The sequence below is a fragment of the Macaca mulatta genome, chromosome 16 (assembly GCF_049350105.2).
Source record: "Macaca mulatta isolate MMU2019108-1 chromosome 16, T2T-MMU8v2.0, whole genome shotgun sequence".
NCBI lineage: Eukaryota > Metazoa > Chordata > Mammalia > Primates > Cercopithecidae > Macaca > Macaca mulatta.
The window spans coordinates 7933229-7951431 of record NC_133421.1 but is presented as its reverse complement, the minus strand read 5'-3'; the positions used below and the strand labels follow the sequence as shown (position 1 = coordinate 7951431).

Here is an 18203-nt window from a genome sequence, read left to right as displayed (position 1 = left end):
GCTTCCGTATAATGATTGAGAAGAAGCCTGACTGGAGTGGGTGCAGGAGGGATCAGGTGAGGAAGGAGCTGACAGTGTATGGGCTAAGTCCTCTGTGAGTGCTGCTGTGAAGGACAGCAGGGACATGGCGGTCACTGGAGAGGCATGAGGAGTCCAAGAGAGCATTTTTTTAAGATGGGCAATATTGTGCGTATTTGAATGCTAAGGAGAGTGATCTAGCAGAGGGAGTCTAATCAGCGCTGCGGGATTGACAGGGGAGCATGGCTGGAGCAATGTCCTCAAGAAGGGAGGAGGGGCTGGGATCAGGACTCAAGCCGGCCTTAAGGAAGGGCCACCTGTTATAACAGAGGGAGGGCAGAGAGCGGGGACAGATAGAGGTGGCTGCCAGGTTTGGGCACAGCGGGGCAGAGATTTCTCTCAGGAAGAGAGCCAACTGGGAGACTGCCCTGGCCCCAGCTGTCAGGACACGAATGCAGAGACACAGGTGCTGGGGTCTGCAGCCTCCTGATGGTTCCAGGCTGTGAGGTTGGGGGGTGGCAGGGGCAGGGCTCAGCTGGCCACAAGGTGGTGGGCGCTGACACCCTGGGAGGGAAGCAGAGGAGCCAGAAGACCTGACCGGGGCCTTGCTCGGCTCTTGGCCAGGTGATGCGCTACGAGAGCGTGAACATCAAGGAGAGCGCCCGCCTGGACCCCGCAGCGCTGAGCCCCGCCAACCCTCGGGAGAAGTGGCTTCGTAAGCGGACTCAGGTCAAGCTGAGGGTGCGTGCGTGCTCAGTTTGCATGCGGCTGGGACTGCGTCCTCTGGGAGGTGGGGCTGGCCTGGGGGTTGGGGCGTCTGCATGGCAGGTAAGCACTTCGGCTTGGGAGCTCAGCACCCAGACAGGCCAGGGCTCACACTCAGATGAGGCCCAGGCGCTGCAGCTGCAAGGGGCATGAGTTGCTTCCCCAAGGCCTGGTTCCACAGGAGCCCTGAGGGCAGGGGTCCAAGATACTAGGGTTGGTGAGGAGATACCAGTTATGGGGCAATTGCTATATGCCAGGCTACAGTAGATGTGGACTTGAATCAGAAAGAGTCCTGGATCTCAGTCTCAGTTACCATTGAGTATGGCCTGGTGTGATATTTGATAGAGGAAGGCACAGATTAAGACAATTATGGAAAGAAGGATTGTCAGGGCAAATCATTCAGGGATTCTCTGAAGAGGCTCCTCTGTGGGGTACTGAAGGATGAATAGGAGTTTGAGGTATATACGTTTATTTATTCACTCAGCAAACGATCATCAGTGCCTACTCTGTCTCAGTCATTCTGGTAGAGAGTGGAGCATAGAGTTGTACAGACACAACCATTGCTATGGTAGGTACCTCCAGTCTGGCGAAAAGGCCAGACATGGACCCCAAGAACAGTCCTAAAAGGTAGAAGGAGATCAATCCTTCATGAACCAACTCTTTTTCGGTAAACATATTTATTGAGATAAAATCCACATATCCTATAATTTACCCATTTAGATACTACAATTCAGTGGATTTTAGTATAGTCACAGATGTGTGCAACAATTACCATGGTCAGTTTTAGAGCTTTTTCATAACCTCCAAAAAGCAGCTCTGTACCCTTTAGCTGACACTCCCTCACTTGCCCCAGGCACTCAGTAACTGACTTTCTGTGCCTGCAGAGTTGCCTATTCTGGACATTTCATTTCAACGAAATGATGTCATATGTGACCATTTGTGTCTGACTGTTTCACGTAGCACACTGTCTTCGAGGTTCATCCACGCGGTCGCTGTGTCAGAAATTCCTTTCTGAGGCTGAATAATATCCCGTTGTATGGAGATGCTGTGTTTTGCTTATCCATTCACTGCCTGATGGACATTTGGGTTGTTTTCACCTGTTTGTTTTTTGTTTGTTTGTTTGTTTGCTTTTGTTTTTGTTTTTTTTTTTGAGACGGAGTCTTGCTCTGTTGCCCAGGCTGGAGTGCAATGGTGCAATCTCAACTTACTGTAACCTCCCCTCCCGGGTTCAAGTGATTCTTCTGCCTCAGCCTCCTGAGTAGCTGGGATTACAGGTGTTCACCACCATGTCCGGCTAATTTTTATTTGTTATGTTTTGTATTTTTAGTATAGATGGGGTTTCGCCATGTTGGCCACGCTGGTGTTTTCACCTTTTGGCTGCTATGAATAATGCTGCTAGGAACGTCCGTGTATAAGTTTTTGTGTCTTTCATTTCTCCTGTTTTCATTTCTCTCGCGTATATGCCTAGAAGTGCAATTTCTGGATCAAATGGTAACTATGTTTAATCGTATAGGGAACTGCCAGACTGTTTTCCACAGTCACTGTACCATTTCACATTCCCACTGGCAATATATGAGGATTCTGATTTCTCTGCATCTTCAGCAACCCCTGTTATTATCTGCCTGTTTGATTCTAGTCATTCTGGTGGGTGTGACGGGGTATTTCATTGTGGTTTTGATTACATTTCCCTAATGACTAGTGATGCTGGATCTTTTCAGGTGCTTATATTCATGAACCAGCTGCTCCCTCTCCCCTGATAGTGCACCCGTAAGGGGGCCTGCGTCCCCTACCTGGCTGAGTGTCTCCAGTTTATCTCAGGGACCCTGTGCAGATGAGGTGTCTGCAGATATTTGTTGGATTGAATTAAAATGCGTGGGAATCGAAAGGAGGTTGAGAACATGTCTTTGAGGAGTCCGAGGAGTGTTTCTTGGCGATGATGACGCTGAGTCTTGTCATAGCGAATGGGCTGGAATGTGGGGAAGAGGGCCAGGGATGGCACCTAGAGCCAGTGTGGGGGGCGGGGCGGCGGTGTGAGCAAAGGTCTGGAGGCTGCTGCAGAGCCTGGCAGAAAGGACCAGAAGGTGTGGATGGGGAGCAGCAGGAGACAGACTGAAGAGGTCATTCAGGCAAGGCTTGGAAAGCTAAGCTCAGGATCTGGACTCTACCCAGAGGGCACCGGGGAGCCTGGGAGGGTGTTAATGGATCTGTGCTTTATAAAGACAGAGGATCTGTTGCAGGGACTGCCTTTGAGTAAGGAGCTCCATTAGGAAGCTGTTAGCAGCATCCAGGCGATGTCGTTGTGGGAGAGACGACAATGTGGCCAACACAGTAAAGGAATGGTCACTAGATTGAGAGACTAGGGTCTTGGAGGCCAGGCTGGGAGTGGGGGCTGGTCGGGGCCAACACAGGCTGCAGAATGAACTGAAACCAGAAGTGAAGAAGATTAGGGAGGTTGAGACAGTCACAGTTAAAATGATGTAGCATCCAGGATTGCTCCAGGATAATCCCGGCGAGGCTGGGGCCAAGGCTGGGGAATTGGGCAAGGGAAGAATGAAACCAGGATGGCCATGAGTTCATTGCTAAGTGGTGGAGCAGGTGCCGGGAATACGAGGCTTTGTTACACTCTTTTCTCTCTCTCTACGCTTGTGCATTTGAAATTTTATCTTAAAAAAGAAAAAAACAAAAGACAGAGAGTAAATATCCGTTGGATGTGCGCCGTGATGTAGAAGAAAGAACCAAAGAAAGGCAGTTTCCAGCTCAGGGATCTAGAAGAGAAGGACAGGCTGTGAGGCCAGTTGTCCCCTCAGGGCCAAGCAGAGTCAAAAGCAGAGAACAGGCCGGGCGCGGTGGCTCACACCTATAGTCTCAGCACTGTGGGAGGCCGAGGCAGGCAGATCACCTGAGGTCAGGAGTTCGAGACCAGCCTGATCAACATGGAGAAACCCTGTCTCTATTAAAAATATGAAATTAGTCAGGCGTGGAGGCACACGCCTGTAATCTCAGCTACTCGGGAGGCTGAGGCAGGAGAATTGCTTGAATCCGGGAGGCGGAGGTTGCGGTGAGCCGAGATCGCGCCATGGCACTCCAGCCTGGGCAACAAGAGCAAAACTCCATCTCAAAAACACAAAACACACAAAACAAAACAAAACAAACAAACAAAAAAACAAAAGCAGAGAACGTACAATGGCAGGAAGCCCTGGGCGCCTTTAGAGGACTCATGTCAGACAGCGTTTGGGGGACTCACGGTCTGTTTTTCTCCCACGTTCCCTGGGAACACATCTCTGAAACTCTAGCAGAAGTTAGTAGGGAGACGTGATTCAGCAGGCTGATATGCCTGCAGCCAGTCTGAGGCACACTGTAATGATAAAGCAAGGTTGAGCCTCCCTTGCAAGGACTGAGCCAGCTTCTTTCTGTCCTTCCAGAATGTCACGGCTAATCACCGGGCCAACGATGTGATTGCTGCTGAAGATGGCCCCCAGGTCCTGGTGGGGCGGTTCATGTACGGTCCCCTCGACATGGTGGCTCTGACTGGAGAGAAGGTACCCAGGGCTGGGCCTCCCCTCCTCAGCCAGTCCACCTGTACCAGGTGCCTCGTGGAGCCACATGGCATGTGGGGTGAGGGTATCAGGAGGGCCGAGCTACCTGGGGTGGAAGCACAGGGCCAGGAGTCACTCACCTGCTTGGGCGGGCCGGGAAGGGCGAGCAAGGAGGAAAGGATGGGCTCAGAGTATCCAAGGATGAATGAGGAGCCAGGGTGGCAGGAGCCAGGGAATGTCAGGCAGGGACCTCAGCCCAGATTTCCCCTGCCCAGCCCCTCTGCCAAGCCTGTAGCCCCTCAGCCTTCAGGGAATCCCCTGACCCCCTTCACTGCCACAGGTGGACATCCTGGTAATGGCAGAGCCGTCCTCAGGCCGCTGGGTACACCTGGACACAGAGATCACCAACAGTAGCGGTCGAATCACATACAACGTGCCACGGCCCCGGCGCCTGGGGGTCGGCGTCTATCCTGTGAAGATGGTCGTCAGGTAAGACCCAGGGGCCATTCTCAGGGGGGTTTCTCTCATTTCCATGGCCCTTCCAGCCAGGCCTGTCTAGAATTTAGGGTCCTTGGGGTTCTTTTTTTTTTTGAGACGGAGTCTAGCTCTGTCACCCGGGCTGGAGTGCAGTGGCACGATCTCAGCTCACTGCAAGCTCCGCCTCCCGGGTTCCCGCATTCTCCTGCCTCAGCCTCCTGAGTAGCTGGGACTACAAGCGCCGGCCACCGCGCCCGGCTAATTTTTTGTATTTTTAGTAGAGACGGGGTTTCACCGTAGTCTCGATCTCCTGACCTTGTGATCCGCCCGCCTCGGCCTCCCAAAGTGCTGGGATTACCGGCGTGAGCCACCGCGCCCGGCCCCTTGGGGTTCTTTTTGGGCCCCCATCTCTGTCTGCATGGACAGAAGTGGATGGGAGAGGTCACCAGCTGTGGCATCAGGAGATGCCACCCAGGTGCTCTCTGACCTTGACCCAGACTGAGCTCTGACTGCAGCTACAGGCTGACCTCTGGCTTCCGGCTAACGTCTGACCCTGACCTCACGGCTGACCACAGGCAGGCTTCTTTCAGGGGCGACCAGACCTGTGCCATGAGCTACCTCACGGTGTTGCCCCGGGGCATGGAGTGTGTCGTGTTCAGCATTGACGGGTCCTTTGCGGCCAGCGTGTCTATCATGGGAAGCGACCCCAAGGTCCGGCCAGGTGCAGTGGACGTTGTCCGGTGAGTGCCACCTTCCACGAGGGATATGTCTCCCTAGGGGGCAGGAGCCAGCAGCCCTGGGGAAATATGTTGTTTTTCTGATTTGCTCCAGGAATTCTACTGGTCTCTGGGGCTGCGAGCTGGGAAGCCCTGGCTTTACCTCCAATAGTAATTTATTGAGTGTCCTTGGGAAAATTTCTCCTGCTTTCTAGACCTCAGCTTGTCTGTTTCTTCCTCTCTCCCTCCCTCACTTCCTTCTTCCCCCTCCCAATTCCTTCCTTTTTTCCTTCTTCCCTCCCTCCCTCTCTCTCTCCCTCCTTCCTTCTCTCCCTGCCTCCCTCCCTCCACTCATGCACGCATCCGTCCCTTTCTGAGGCCCACTGTGGCCAGGCTGTGTGCTGGGCACTGATGCAGAGTGAGCTCTTAAGTTGGAGGAAACTCAGAGTCTGGTGGGGAAAATAAGTCACAGCCATGAGAAAGTGTAACCCAGGACTCCAAGTGATCAGAACCTCAAGAGTAGGACAGATGCCAGGCACTGGAAGTTCTTGGGGGCTGGAGACTGCCCTGCCTCACCCCAGTAACAGTGATGGCTTTGGGGAGAGAAGATGGGCCTGGCTCCTGGGCTCCCGGGAGACTGCTGCCCTCGAGATGCCCAGCAGCTCCGTAGGAACAGGCCTAGTCAGACTCAAGCCTGTTTCAGGGGGCCAACCTTCCCCTTGTAGGGCTAGGTCGTTTGTTGCCCTTACAACAAATCCCTCCAGCATCACGGTCCCCCTCCCACTGCAGGAAAGGGGAGGCTGTGGTCCTTCCTCTCTGGGGGTCCATGGTCCTCCCACTGCCTTCCACGGGCTCCAGGGGCCACATGGTGCTGACCAAACCTCGACAGTCGTCAGGAACTCCCCTTTTCGTAAACATATCACTGGGCCCCACGTCAGAACTAACCAGAATCCCTGAGGTGACCCCTGTACCCCTGCATTAGCGTAAAGCATCCCCAGATCCCTCAGACCATCACCCAGGTTTAGAACTCCCCATCTCTGTTAGCCTGTTCTGGTGGCAGGTGCCATATAGGTGCCCAACCAGGTCTGGGCTTATCTGACATCTTGCAGCCAGGATTCTGCGTGAAGTCAGCCAAGAGAGTTATCTCACAGTGCTGTGAGAGCACAGAGGAAAGAGGCTGATCTGCCTGGGAAGCAGGGAAGGCTTCCTGGAGGAAGGGGGGGTCTTGAAAGATGGAAGATTTGAATATCAGGAGATGGAGCCCTGAGGGCTGTCTAGGGGAGAGCTGTGTAGCAGAAAAGCCCAGGGCTTGTCCGGCGGCCGCAAAGCAGCTCTGGGTGGGCGGGGGGGATCCCATATGCAAGGGCAGAGCAGGGGCATGGCCACAGAGGCAGAGAGAGGCCTTGAGGCTCTACCTCAGGGTGCTGGGGAGCTGGAGATGCTGTTCGGCAAAGGAGTGCTGGGGTTCGATTTGTGATGTACAGAAATCACCATGGAAACACTGTGGAGGATAATAATAAAGCCAGCCACACCAAGCACACCACCTTGCTACGCATGTTTGGGATTAATTCCTTTCATCTTTAGGACAACCTTATGGGGTAGTTCATATTATTATGCCCGTTTTACAGAGGGGGCAACTGAAACCCTGGGAGGTTGGGCAGGGTTGAGTAATCTGCCCAGGGTTACAGGGCTCAGGTTAGATATGGGCAGGAGCGGGGGTGCAGGGAAAGAGGCCAACCAGGAGGCTTTTGTAATGGCCCAGGAGAGAGATGGGGCCCAGGCTAAGGATGAGAAGCAGGGCTTAAGTGAGAGGGCTGGGGGATGGGGGTGTAAAGAGTCTGGCCTGGTGAAACGGAAAGGCTTTCTTCCTGGAGGAGGAGGGAGGGAGGCACAGGGAACAGGGGGGAATGAAAGGCGCCTGTCTCTGGCTCTGAAGCGGCTGTGAGCAGAGGGGTCAGGGGTGAGGAGATGAGTTTGGATGTGGGCCTGCAGCACCTGGAGGCCATCTGGGGAGATGTCCAGGGCTCAACCGGGAGAGGGGATTCGGGATCCCCCTTGTTCTCCCTAGCACGCCTCAGATTCGTCCCTCTGACGTCTCAGGAGGGCAGCTATGGTCAGGGCAGGCTTCTGGGCATTGGGTGGCCTGCACTGGGCAGGGCTGGACCCTTCTAATGCCGTCTCGCCAGGCACTGGCAGGACCTGGGCTACATGATCCTTTACATCACGGGGCGGCCGGACATGCAGAAGCAGCGGGTGGTGTCGTGGCTGTCCCAGCACAACTTCCCACAGGGCATGATCTTCTTCTCGGACGGGCTGGTGCACGACCCGCTGCGGCAGAAGGCCATCTTCCTGCGCAACCTCATGCAGGAGGTGAGTGGCCAGCTCGGGGCAGGGGCGGGGCCTCCACAACTTGAGAGCCCAACCCTCCTCTTCACCACTCTCTGCCTCCCTCCCCCGGGGTGGGGCCTCATGATGTGCAGTCTACAAATCCCATTCCCGTGGATCTGGTGGGTCCTCTAGCAGCCCTGTGAGGTAGGTTATTAGTCTCGTCATTGACAGAGGAGAAAGGTGAGGCTGCAGCGACTTGCCCTAGATCTGAGTCAGACTTTCGTCCTTTATCTCCTGACTCTTGTCTCTACATCTGGCCATTCATCCAGTAGACATTTAAATGGCGATTGTGTTCCTTACTCTGTGCTTGTTGGGGCTGCACAGAGACAAACAGAACCAGGGGGGCAGAGGATGTGCTTTCCGTGACCCAGATATGCTTTCCATGACCCGGATGTGCTTTCTGTGACCCAGATGTGCTTTCCGTGACCAAAGCTGTGGTTCCCACTAGCAGCACCAGGGAACTCAAGAGAAGTGCAAATTCTCTGCCCCGCCTCGCCCCCTACCCTCTTAGACCTACTCAATCAGAAACTCTGGGGAGGGGCTCAGGAACCTTTTCACAAGTCCTCCAGGGGATTCTGATGCACAGAAAAATAAATCAAGAATCCCTGACCTAGAGCAGAGCAGGCGTTGATATATAATGACCAAATCCAGCCCACAGCCTGTTTTGTTGTGACTGGTCAGCTAAGGATGGTTTTTATACTTTCAAATGGATGGAGAGAATAATCAAAGGAATGATATTTCATGACATGAAAATTACATGAATTTCAATGTCTCTAAATAAAAAACGTTTGATTGGAACACAGCCAAGCTCATCTGTGTACGTATTGTCTATGACTGCTTTTGCAGTACCACAGCAGAATTGAGTAGTGGTGACACAGTGCGAAGCCTGAGATCGTTACTATCTGGTCTTTCAAAGAAAAAGTCTGCAAATCCCTGATCTAGAGGAGGAAGGACATGTCAATTGATAACTACTGGTGTGTGGTTGAAAAAGGCCCTTTTAGCAAACAGAGGAGAAAGGACTTCAGTTTGTCCAGGGAGGGCAGGGAAGGCTGCTAGGAGGGTGGTAACTTTTGAGCTGAGTCTTGAAGCATGAGTTTATCAGGTAGACAGCGAAATGGCATGTGCAAAGGCATGGAGGCAGGAGAGAGCTTGGGACGTTCTCAGAGCTGCGGGCATCCAGGCTTGGGGTAAGTGCAGGCAGGGTTAGACCCAGGGCAAGTGGGAGCTGAGCCCTCAGAGGTCATCAGGGGCCCAAACTTGGCAGATCTTGAAAACGCTGGAAACCAGGCCAAGATCACAAATTCTCTGCTGAGGGTCATGGAGAGCCACGGAACAGTTTAAAGCAGGGAAGTGGTCCTGTCTAACTTGGCGTGTACAAAGATCCCATTGGTGGCTGTGTGGAGAACAGACTGGCAGGAGAAACCAGAGGCAGGGAGGCCAGTTAGGGGGCTGTTGCCCAAGCAAAACACAGGAAGACCATAATCCAGGCGATGATGAGCACGGGATGGAGAGAAAAGCATGGACAGGATTAGGAGGTGGAATAGTCAGGACTCAGGGATGGCTGGACGCAGAGAGCGAGGAGTCCTAAGATGTCCGTGCTGGGTGACCAGGAGGGATCCAGGTGCTACACACCTGACCAAGGTCTCCATGGAGGCAGAGCCTATCTGTTCTGCTCACCAATATAGCTTCTGGATTGGGGGTGATGATGCTGCGTGGTAGGGACTCAATAAATGTTGGTAGAATTAATCAATGAATGAGTGAGTGAATGAGAGGGGACACGAGAGGAGGACCAGGCTGGAGGGAGATGAGCTCAGCTGTGGACATGTCAAGGCTGATACGGCCATGGGACCTGATATGGCTTAGGGTAGGTCTGGGCTGCAGGTGGAGACTGGGAAGCAGACGCACAGGACGGATCAGCGGAGCCACGAGAAGGGAGGCGAGGCGTGAGAAGAGGCTGTGCTGGGCCCCTGAGAGCAGCACAAGGAGCGGCTGAGGAACCAGAAGGAAAGTGAGGGGGAGGAGGGCCAGGAGACAGAGGCTACAGTTATCGGTAGGAGAGGGGTTCAAGGAGCTAGTGCCCCTCTTGCCAAGGGTGTGGGATGCTGAGAACTGTCCACTAGACAAAGGTTGGCCACCAGATGACCTTGTGAGGAAAAGACAATTCGGAAGGATAAGGGGGCAAAAGTAGTAGGGAGAGGAGCAGAGAAGGTGGGTGTCAGCTGGGAGGGTCATGAGGCAGCCAGCCAGGGTCCCCAGAGCTAGAGGATCCCAGTTATAGGAGTGATCTCAGGTGAATGAGAAGGTGGAAGGGCCAGACGAAGAGGCACTGCTCCACCCTCTGAGTCAGCTGGGAATACACCAACCACTGAGGGGAGGGGCAGCGGACTGAGGAAGCCCTCTCCTTGGTCCAGCATCGAAGGCAGCCACCTGCAGGACGGAGTAGGGCTCAGGGAAGGACAGGAAGAAGATGGAGGGTGAGAGCTGTGTGGCTCTGTGTTTCTTTAGCAGCTCTCAGTGAGCAGCGTATACAAATACACAAGGTGGATAGTGGAAAATTTCCAGGGCTGAGATTTGGGGCTGGGCGGGTGTGGGAGGAGGATGAAGAGGTGAGAAAATCTGGGGTGGAGGCAGAGGACACAGGGATGCTGCGGGTCACTCAGGCAGGATGAGGAAGGGGTGAGGCAGCAGGGCTGGTGCAGAAAGCACAAGTGTCGGTGAGGCTGAGAGCAGCCAGGTGGCGGCTGGCGGAGACGTGGCAGGGAGGGGGCAGAAACCCTGGGCGCAGCGGACTTGTGGAAGTTCACAGTTAGAGGGGCAGGTTCTGAGTTCGGTTCCGGAAGTGACGGCCACTGACGTGAAAGAAGGTGCAAAGCTGCGAGGCGGGGTGGGAGGTGGTAGATCCCTCACGTCACTCTGACTGTGGCTCATTCCAGCGATGGTGGGGATTGGGAGGAAGGAAAGCTGTGACCCAGGACCAAAGTCTCCAGTGGCTTCAGAGGAGCGTGAGTGGGAGAAAAAGAGGATGACAGGGACAGGAAGCAGCTGGGTGGCCAGCACCTCACAGGAGGAGGCAGTTTGATCCGGTGTATCCCAGGGAGAGGAGGGAACGGTGATGGTCTGGAAGTGCCCTGGAGCAAGGCAGACCTTGTGCAGTTCTCTGAATTGAATTGGGGATTCTGGGGGGCGGGGGGTGGGACAGTCATTACACCAGCCAGCGGGAGGCAGTAGGCGCACGGCGAGCTGCAGCGTGGAGCGGTGTGGATGATACAGGATCAGAAGCCAGGCAGAACTGGCCTCCAGTCTTGGCCCTGTGAGCCAGAAACCTGGAACTCAATTTCCTTATCCACAAAGGAACATTTGGCTTCATCATTACTTAACCTGAGCGTACTGCTGCAGGCGGGACCGGTAAATGGTGTGGTCACGACTGTTTACCGGGCAGAGTCCTGGGATGGGCCTGGGGTGCAGGAGGGGCAGCCACTCTGGGGGTTCATTCCTGACACAGGGTGGCCCCATGGCTTGGAGTCTACCAGACTGCCCATAGAGGGTCCCCAAGCGGGGGCTCCCTGGGGTTGGCCTGGGAAGGCTTTCCAGGAGGTAGGCTGGCCTCACTCTCCCTCCGTGCCTGCCCTGTGTTTCAGTGCTTCATCAAAATCAGTGCGGCCTACGGCTCCACAAAGGACATCTCTGTCTACAGCGTGCTGGGCCTGCCCGCCTCCCAGATCTTCATCGTGGGCAGGTCCACCAAGAAGTACCAAACCCAGTGCCAGGTGGGTGGAGGCGGGGCTGGAGGCGGGGAGTTGTGAGGGAGGTCAGGGAAAGGGATGGAGGGAGTGGGCACTTCATTCATTTATTTCTTCATTCCCACATTGGCTCATTCATTTATTCAGCAAACACTTCGGGGTGCCTGCCTCGGGCCAGGGCCTGTGTTGGGTGCGGGGAGAGAATCCCAAGTGGAGTCGGATGCAATGAACTTCAGTGTAGTGGGGAGATGGCACACGTGCAGTTGGTGACAGTAGAGTGTAGCAAGTGCCATGATGTATGATGGGGGGCTCAGGGAATTGCGGGGCCCTGGAGAGGGACCCAGACTCCAGGGCAAGGTTGGGTTTCTGGAATTTGAAGGAATGGTCCAGGAAGGGCCTGAGACTGAGAAGAGCATTTGTGGCAGAGGCAGCAGCAAAAGCCAAGGTCAGGAGGTGACAAAGAACATGTATATTCTGGGACTGCCAGTGACTCAGCTTGGCTGCGTGGGACATGAGCTGGGAGGGGAGAGAGGGGGCTGGAACGGTCAGTGCAGCCACGATGGCCTGTGTGGGGACTCTGTGAGAGTGGATGAGCAGGTGTGTGATTCAGGAAGCTCCCTCAGGCTGTCGGTGGAAGGTGGTTCAGAGGAAGGAAAGAAAAGCCGAGAGGGAGCTGAAGAGAAAGTGGAGGGTCTGAGAGGCATTTTTTGGTAGGAGATGGATTGGGTTTGGTAATGCCCAGATGGATGTGCAGGATGAGAGAAAGGGAAGGCAGAGGACAGTGCCTTGGTTTGTGGCTTGGGTGACCACGTAGGAGGTGCCACTACTGGAATCGCACAGCAGGCGGAAGGGAAGGAGGTGACCTCCCTCTGGGGCATGTCAAGTACGCAGTGCCTAAGAGTGACCCCCGGGTAGAGGGTCCGGGGATGGTGGTGTTTCCAAGTTGGGAACTCAGGACCCGCTTCTCAAACTCTAAAGTGCCCAGGCATCACCTGGAGATCTTGTTGCCATGCATATTCTGATTCCATAGGCCTGGGGCGGGGGGAGGGCCCAAGGCTCTGCCTAACAAGGGGCCAGGTGGTGGTGATGCTGCCAGAGTTCATGGACCACATATCGAGTAGCAAGGTTCTGGGCACAGCTGAAAGGACCGGCAAGGAGGGCAGCCGCGGGGCTCAGAAAAGTGACAAGAGGCATGGAGAGGCAGGTGGCATGATGGGAGGGACTTTGCAGAATTCTAGTGAGCCAAGTGACAAGGATGGGTGCTTCCCCACCCTCAAGAACCCATAGGCCAAGTGCCCTGGCTCATGCCTGTAATCCCGGTGCTTTGATACGCAGGATTGCTTGAGCCCAGGGTTCAAGGCCAGCCCTGGCAACATGGCAAGATGCTGTTTCTACAAAAAATTTTAAAAATGAGCTGGGTGTGGTGGCATGTACCCGTGGTCCCAGTCACTTGGGAGGCTGAGGCTGGAGGATTGCTTGAGCTGGCGAGGTTGAGACTGCAGTGAGCTGAGACTGGGCTACTGCAACTCCAGCCTGGGCGACACAGTAAGACCCTGTCTCAAATAAATAAACTAACAAATTAATTAAAATAAAATAGGAATAAAAATCCAGAGAACTCTGGTGTGACCCACGGGTACAGGTAGAGATGCATGGTTGTTCAAAGCGGGATGGGGACTCTGGAACACTAAAGAGCTCCCGGCTTCCCTGGGCTTCCTCAGAGAAGCTGGAGGTGTCTCCATAGAGTGTTCCTGGGAAATGATGGGGACAGGATCAGCATCGGGGTCCCCTCCACCTGACGCCTGTCCCCTCCCCTCCCCTCCCTTCTTCCCCCTCCCTTCTTCTCCCTCCCCTCCTTCTCCTTCCCTCCTTTCACCTCCCCTCCCCTCCCCTCTTTCCCCTCCCCTCTTCCCCCTCCCCTCCCCTCTTCCCCCTCCCCTTCCCCTCCCCTCTTCCCCCTCTCCTCCCCTTTCCCCCTCCTTTCCCTTCCCCTCTTCCCCCTTCCCCTCTTCCCCCTCCCCTTCCCTCTTCCGCCTCCCCTCCTCTCTTCCCCCTCCCTTCTTCTCTTCCCCCTCCCCTCCCCTCTTCCCCCTCCCCTCCCCTCTTCCCCTGCCCTGCCCTGCCCTCCGCAGTTCCTGAGCGAGGGCTACGCTGCACACCTGGCCGCGCTGGAGGCCAGCCACCGCTCACGCCCAAAGAAGAACAACTCGCGCATGATCCTGCGCAAGGGCAGCTTCGGGCTGCACGCACAGCCGGAGTTCCTGCGGAAGCGCAACCACCTGCGCAGAACCATGTCGGTGCAGCAGCCCGACCCGCCCGCCGTCAACCCCAAGCCCGAGCGGGCCCAGAGCCAGCCCGAGTCCGACAAGGACCACGAGCGGCCGCTGCCCGCGCTCAGCTGGGCACGTGGGCCCCCCAAGTTCGAGTCGGTGCCCTGAGGGGTGGGCTGTGCTCAGAGCCGGGGTGGGGGGCCCAATCAGGCTGCCTGCAGGGACGGGAGGGGGCTGCCCTCTCCCCGACACAGGCGTTTTCCTGCTTTTCCCCTCCCGTGTCTGTCCAGCAGTGTCCGACCAGAGCGGGGAGGGATCCTGCCCGACCCCGGGGGGGCTCCCTGAGCTGCCACAAGGTGAGATCCGGGGGTCTCGGTGCAGCCGCTGCTGCCTCCCACGTGCCTGCGACTGCAAGCCCAAGTCAGGGTTCATGTTTGTGTCATCCTGGGGGCAGGCTTGCCCGGAGCTGGAGCCTTTGGGCAAACTCGACCACCCTCCTGCGTCCCCAGGCTTCACAGCGAGCTAGGCAGGCCCTCAAGGGGGCAGCCCCAGCCTCGGGACCAAACGCCGCTGGCAGGCACAGCCTCTCGACTGTCTTGTGGAGGCGTGAGTGGCATTTGTGCCCGCCCTCCCTGTGGTCCTGGATCACCATTTTGGGGTTGGCGCTCTTACAGCAAGATGGCCACTTTCTGGGAGTGAGAGCACATCCCCGGTCCCTGTCCACAGCCCTCGGGGGGTGGGGTCTGGTGCTGACGGTCTGTCCTGCAGCTGTCCATTGTCCCCAACCCCCCCTTGTCCTCAGTGTCCTCACCATTTCCCTGTGGCCCTGGAGGCCAGGGGTTCCTCTTCCCGGAGCCCTGCCTCATGCCCTCCCTTGGGAGGCTGCAGCCTTGGGCTCTGGCTCAGCTGGGCTGGCTGGGAGCCCCTGAGCTGGTTGCTTGCCCTCTCTGGGCCCCGTCTTCCTTCTGTTATTGGAGAAGTCCCCCTAGCTGAGATTGGTGTGAGTCTTTGACTCGCAAGATGTCCTGCAGTTTGGCCCATTGAGGCTTTTCAGGCCTAGGTCCCTCTGCGTGTCCTGTGACCCATACCTTTCACACAGCCTGCGAGAGGGCGTCTGGGTGGGCTGGAAAGGAGGGACTCTTAAAGGAGCCTCTCTGGGTGGGCTGGGAAGGGACCCCTACTCCACAGAGAGGCGCAGCTGGTTTGCCTTGCACTGATGCTCAAACCGGGTGTCCCAGGGACAACCCACCTCCATCTCCTGCCAAAAGGTTAGTGATCTGGCTCCCCATAACCCCAGCTCTGCCAGGACCCTTCTACCTTTTTTGGCTCCTGGAGGCATAGAGCTGAGATTCCAGGGTTCTAGGGGTTCCTGGAAATTTGGCTCCAACTGTTGTATTCTCTTCCCTGTCCCCTGCTGCTCAGTTTGTGCCCATAACCTCCTCCTGGGTAGTCCCCTGAGGTTGGCAGGACTTGGCCCTTCTGGGGCCCCTAAAGCCTGCTCAGGCCCTCCTGCTGCTGAACCTTGGCCTGGGCACTGGTTTCCTGCATCCTGGAAAACCCCGACTCCCTGGCCCAGGCCCACACCTGCTGTGTGGGGCTGCCCAGGTGGCTGCTGAGCCCCCATGGGCTGCCACTGAGGCCGGTCCCAGCAATTTCAGCCAGGCTGCCCCAGGGCCCAGACGTGTGTATACACAGCAGGCACCTGTGTCAGCTCAGTGTCGCTTCTGCTCAATGTCTACCTCTCGCGGCTCCCATGCAGCCTATGATGCTGCTGATGGGGGCGGCTGGCACCACCATTGTGAATTGCCTGGCAAATTGGGTGCCCTCCTGGGGCTGGAGGGGTCTGGGCTCCTAGCGTCCATCCCTGCTCTCTCCCCTAGAAATGTGTCTTCAGTCTGCCAGCTCTTCTGCTCTACTTCCAGTGCCGCATCCTGCACTCAAGCCCAGGGCTGCTGGCGAGTCTGTGGGGAGGAGTGCGGATCAGGCTCTGCCTCAGCCTCAGCCTCAGCCTCCTCTATGATCCTGTCTCCTGGCGGTTCACAGGTGCCCATCCCCCCGTTAACATTTCACAGTTCCTGGCTTTCCAAAGGCACCAGCTCATATGGCATAACCACCTCAACCCTAATCCTTCCCAAAAATATCCTGATTTAAACTTGGGCAGATTTAGTCTGATTCTTGAAAACTCTACCATTTCCTTTTTGCAGAAGGCACCGATTAAACTGAAATGATAAAATAATTAGTATGAGGTACTTTGCTCCCAGTTAGATTCCCTCTTCCCTGAGAACTCCAGGCTAGGCGAGAGAGGGAGAAAGAGTGAGAGAGAGAAAGAGAGAAAGGAAGGCAGAGAGAGAGAGGAAGACAGAGAGAAAGAGAAAGGAAGACAGAGGAAGACAGAGAAAGAGAAAGGAAGACAGAGAGAGAGGAAGACAGAGAGAGAGAGTACATGAGCCAGGATCCCTGGGGAATTTGAAGTCAGTGTGACCAGGATTCTGTGGCTCTGGGGTCAGAGCTGGGACACAGGACCCAGCAGGATGGCCACCTGTTTTGGCCCTTTGTTTTGGAAGCAGCTCTGGGTCCAGGCAGCAAGCAGGTAGGAAGATCGGGGCTTTGGCTGACGATGCACACATGAGATGCCGATGGTGTACAGTGAGAGGTTGTGAACACAACAACTGGAGCTGTCGTTGGTGTGTGTGAATGTGTGTAGATGCGGTTCTGTTTAGTGGCGAGACAACGTATGTTTCAGTACTGCTTTCACAGCAACTGTGTGATGCATATGCACTTTCTATACTAGTGGTTTCTTCAGTTTTGTCCGTCCAGTTAAGTTGGAGAAAGAACCAAGTTGTGTTGTTCTCGGGAGCGGGTGCCGCTGCCTCTCCTTGAGTAGTTCTGTGACCCCCCCAGTCCAGCTGTTTTCTAGAGAGTTCTTCTAGCTTCTGGTATGCCTGCCCTCCAGCAGCTGGAGACAGATCTTCCCGCCTGACCAAAGCTCCCTGTTTCTTGCGTGGCATGTTTGTTCTTCCCGATCCGGCGGCTGTCGTGACCGAGGGCCTGCCTGCCACCCTCCTGTATCATTTGCCCTGTTAGGGTTCAGGGTGTGTCCTTAGCCCAGGACCTGCTCTTCCAGCGTCGTGGGTTTTTTCCAAAAGAGTTCAACGGCTCCCTTGAGCTCCGTAAACTATTTCTTTTTTAAAAAAACAGACTCCTTTCACACACTGGGATGAATGGTCCTCTTGTCTGGGTGCTGGGTTACAGCAAACAAATGTGTTTGAATCCCGGTATTCCAGAGTTTTCCGGCGGTGGGCTCTCTGGAAGACATGAGGCTGGAGTTCACGGTTTTTAAACTGGATTTTTACCCCTTTGGGACCCATTCCTGTGTCCTGGAGTCTTTCATGAGGCACATGGGTCCCCTGCATCCTCACACTCCCCCCTAGCCCAGGTGCAGCCCCGGGAGGGTGCCCTGACCCCGCCTTAATCAACCACCTTTCCCACCGAATCCCATCTGGGGGGGGTTTGGGTGCCAAGTGCCCTGGAAACCTATTGTAACATTCCCTCCTTCCTTTCCTTCCGGGCTTGGGGGAACCTTCTTAAAAATCATAGTTAGGGTGAAGTCCAAGCACTGAGGCCTGACCTGGGCTCTGCTCTCCTTGTTGAGAAACTAACAGGCAGTTGGGAGGAAAATCTGAATTTGACTCCACCCTCTTTAGGGCAAAGGAGAAGCAGGTGACCCAAGGAGGGGCAGGGCAGAGGAGGGTGACTCCTGCACAGGGACCCCCACCCTCGGACCCCGCTGTCCTTTTCTATTTGTTTACTTGGCGGTGGCAGCCAGTCTGACCCTGTCTGTGGTCTGACTGTTCCTAAGTGTGTAACTTTCAGTATTATCTGTGACAGACGGCTCTGTGGTGAAAAAGGTTTATTATATTCCTTATGGCTGCCTTGTACAAAATCCGTTAGAAACGCTAATGTAAGATATCAGATTTCTAACAAGACAAAAACAGCGTTATGGAGTTAAAAGATTTTTACAACTGGTCTTGATTTTGATGTGAGCTGGTTTTTAGCTCTCAAATGTTGTCACTTAAATAAAAACCTTATTTGCCTTTACGGTGTGTTTGCGTCCGAACTAAGCTGAGAAGCCTTTCCCTTTATACATGTTCTCCCTGGGATGGGTTTTGGGGGCAGACTGGCTCAGAGCAGAGGTGGATGAGGGCCACAAATGAGACCACAAATGACAGATCTATGGCCCGGAGTGGTGTGGGAGGACGGGGAAGGTTGGAGGTGGCCGGTGAAACGGAACAGATG

At 55.2% G+C, this 18203-nt stretch overlaps 1 protein-coding gene across 2 annotated transcripts in view; it reads left to right on the top strand.

Moving 5' to 3' along the window:
- PITPNM3 (PITPNM family member 3) overlaps window positions 1–14890 on the top strand; it is a 104442-nt gene extending 89552 nt beyond the window's left edge. Inside the window, exons 14-20 of one of the 2 annotated variants that reach the window (XM_015118392.3) lie at window positions 643–759; window positions 4206–4322; window positions 4660–4808; window positions 5387–5536; window positions 7699–7882; window positions 11539–11667; window positions 13770–14890. In XM_015118392.3, coding sequence (XP_014973878.1) covers window positions 643–759; window positions 4206–4322; window positions 4660–4808; window positions 5387–5536; window positions 7699–7882; window positions 11539–11667; window positions 13770–14075 — 1152 coding nt within the window. In that variant the 3' untranslated portion in view covers window positions 14076–14890. Of the gene's footprint in view, window positions 1–642; window positions 760–4205; window positions 4323–4659; window positions 4809–5371; window positions 5537–7698; window positions 7883–11538; window positions 11668–13769 lie in introns of both variants that reach the window. The other variant, XM_077970103.1, reaches the window with a different exon arrangement.
- The last annotated feature ends 3313 nt before the right edge of the window (window positions 14891–18203 follow it).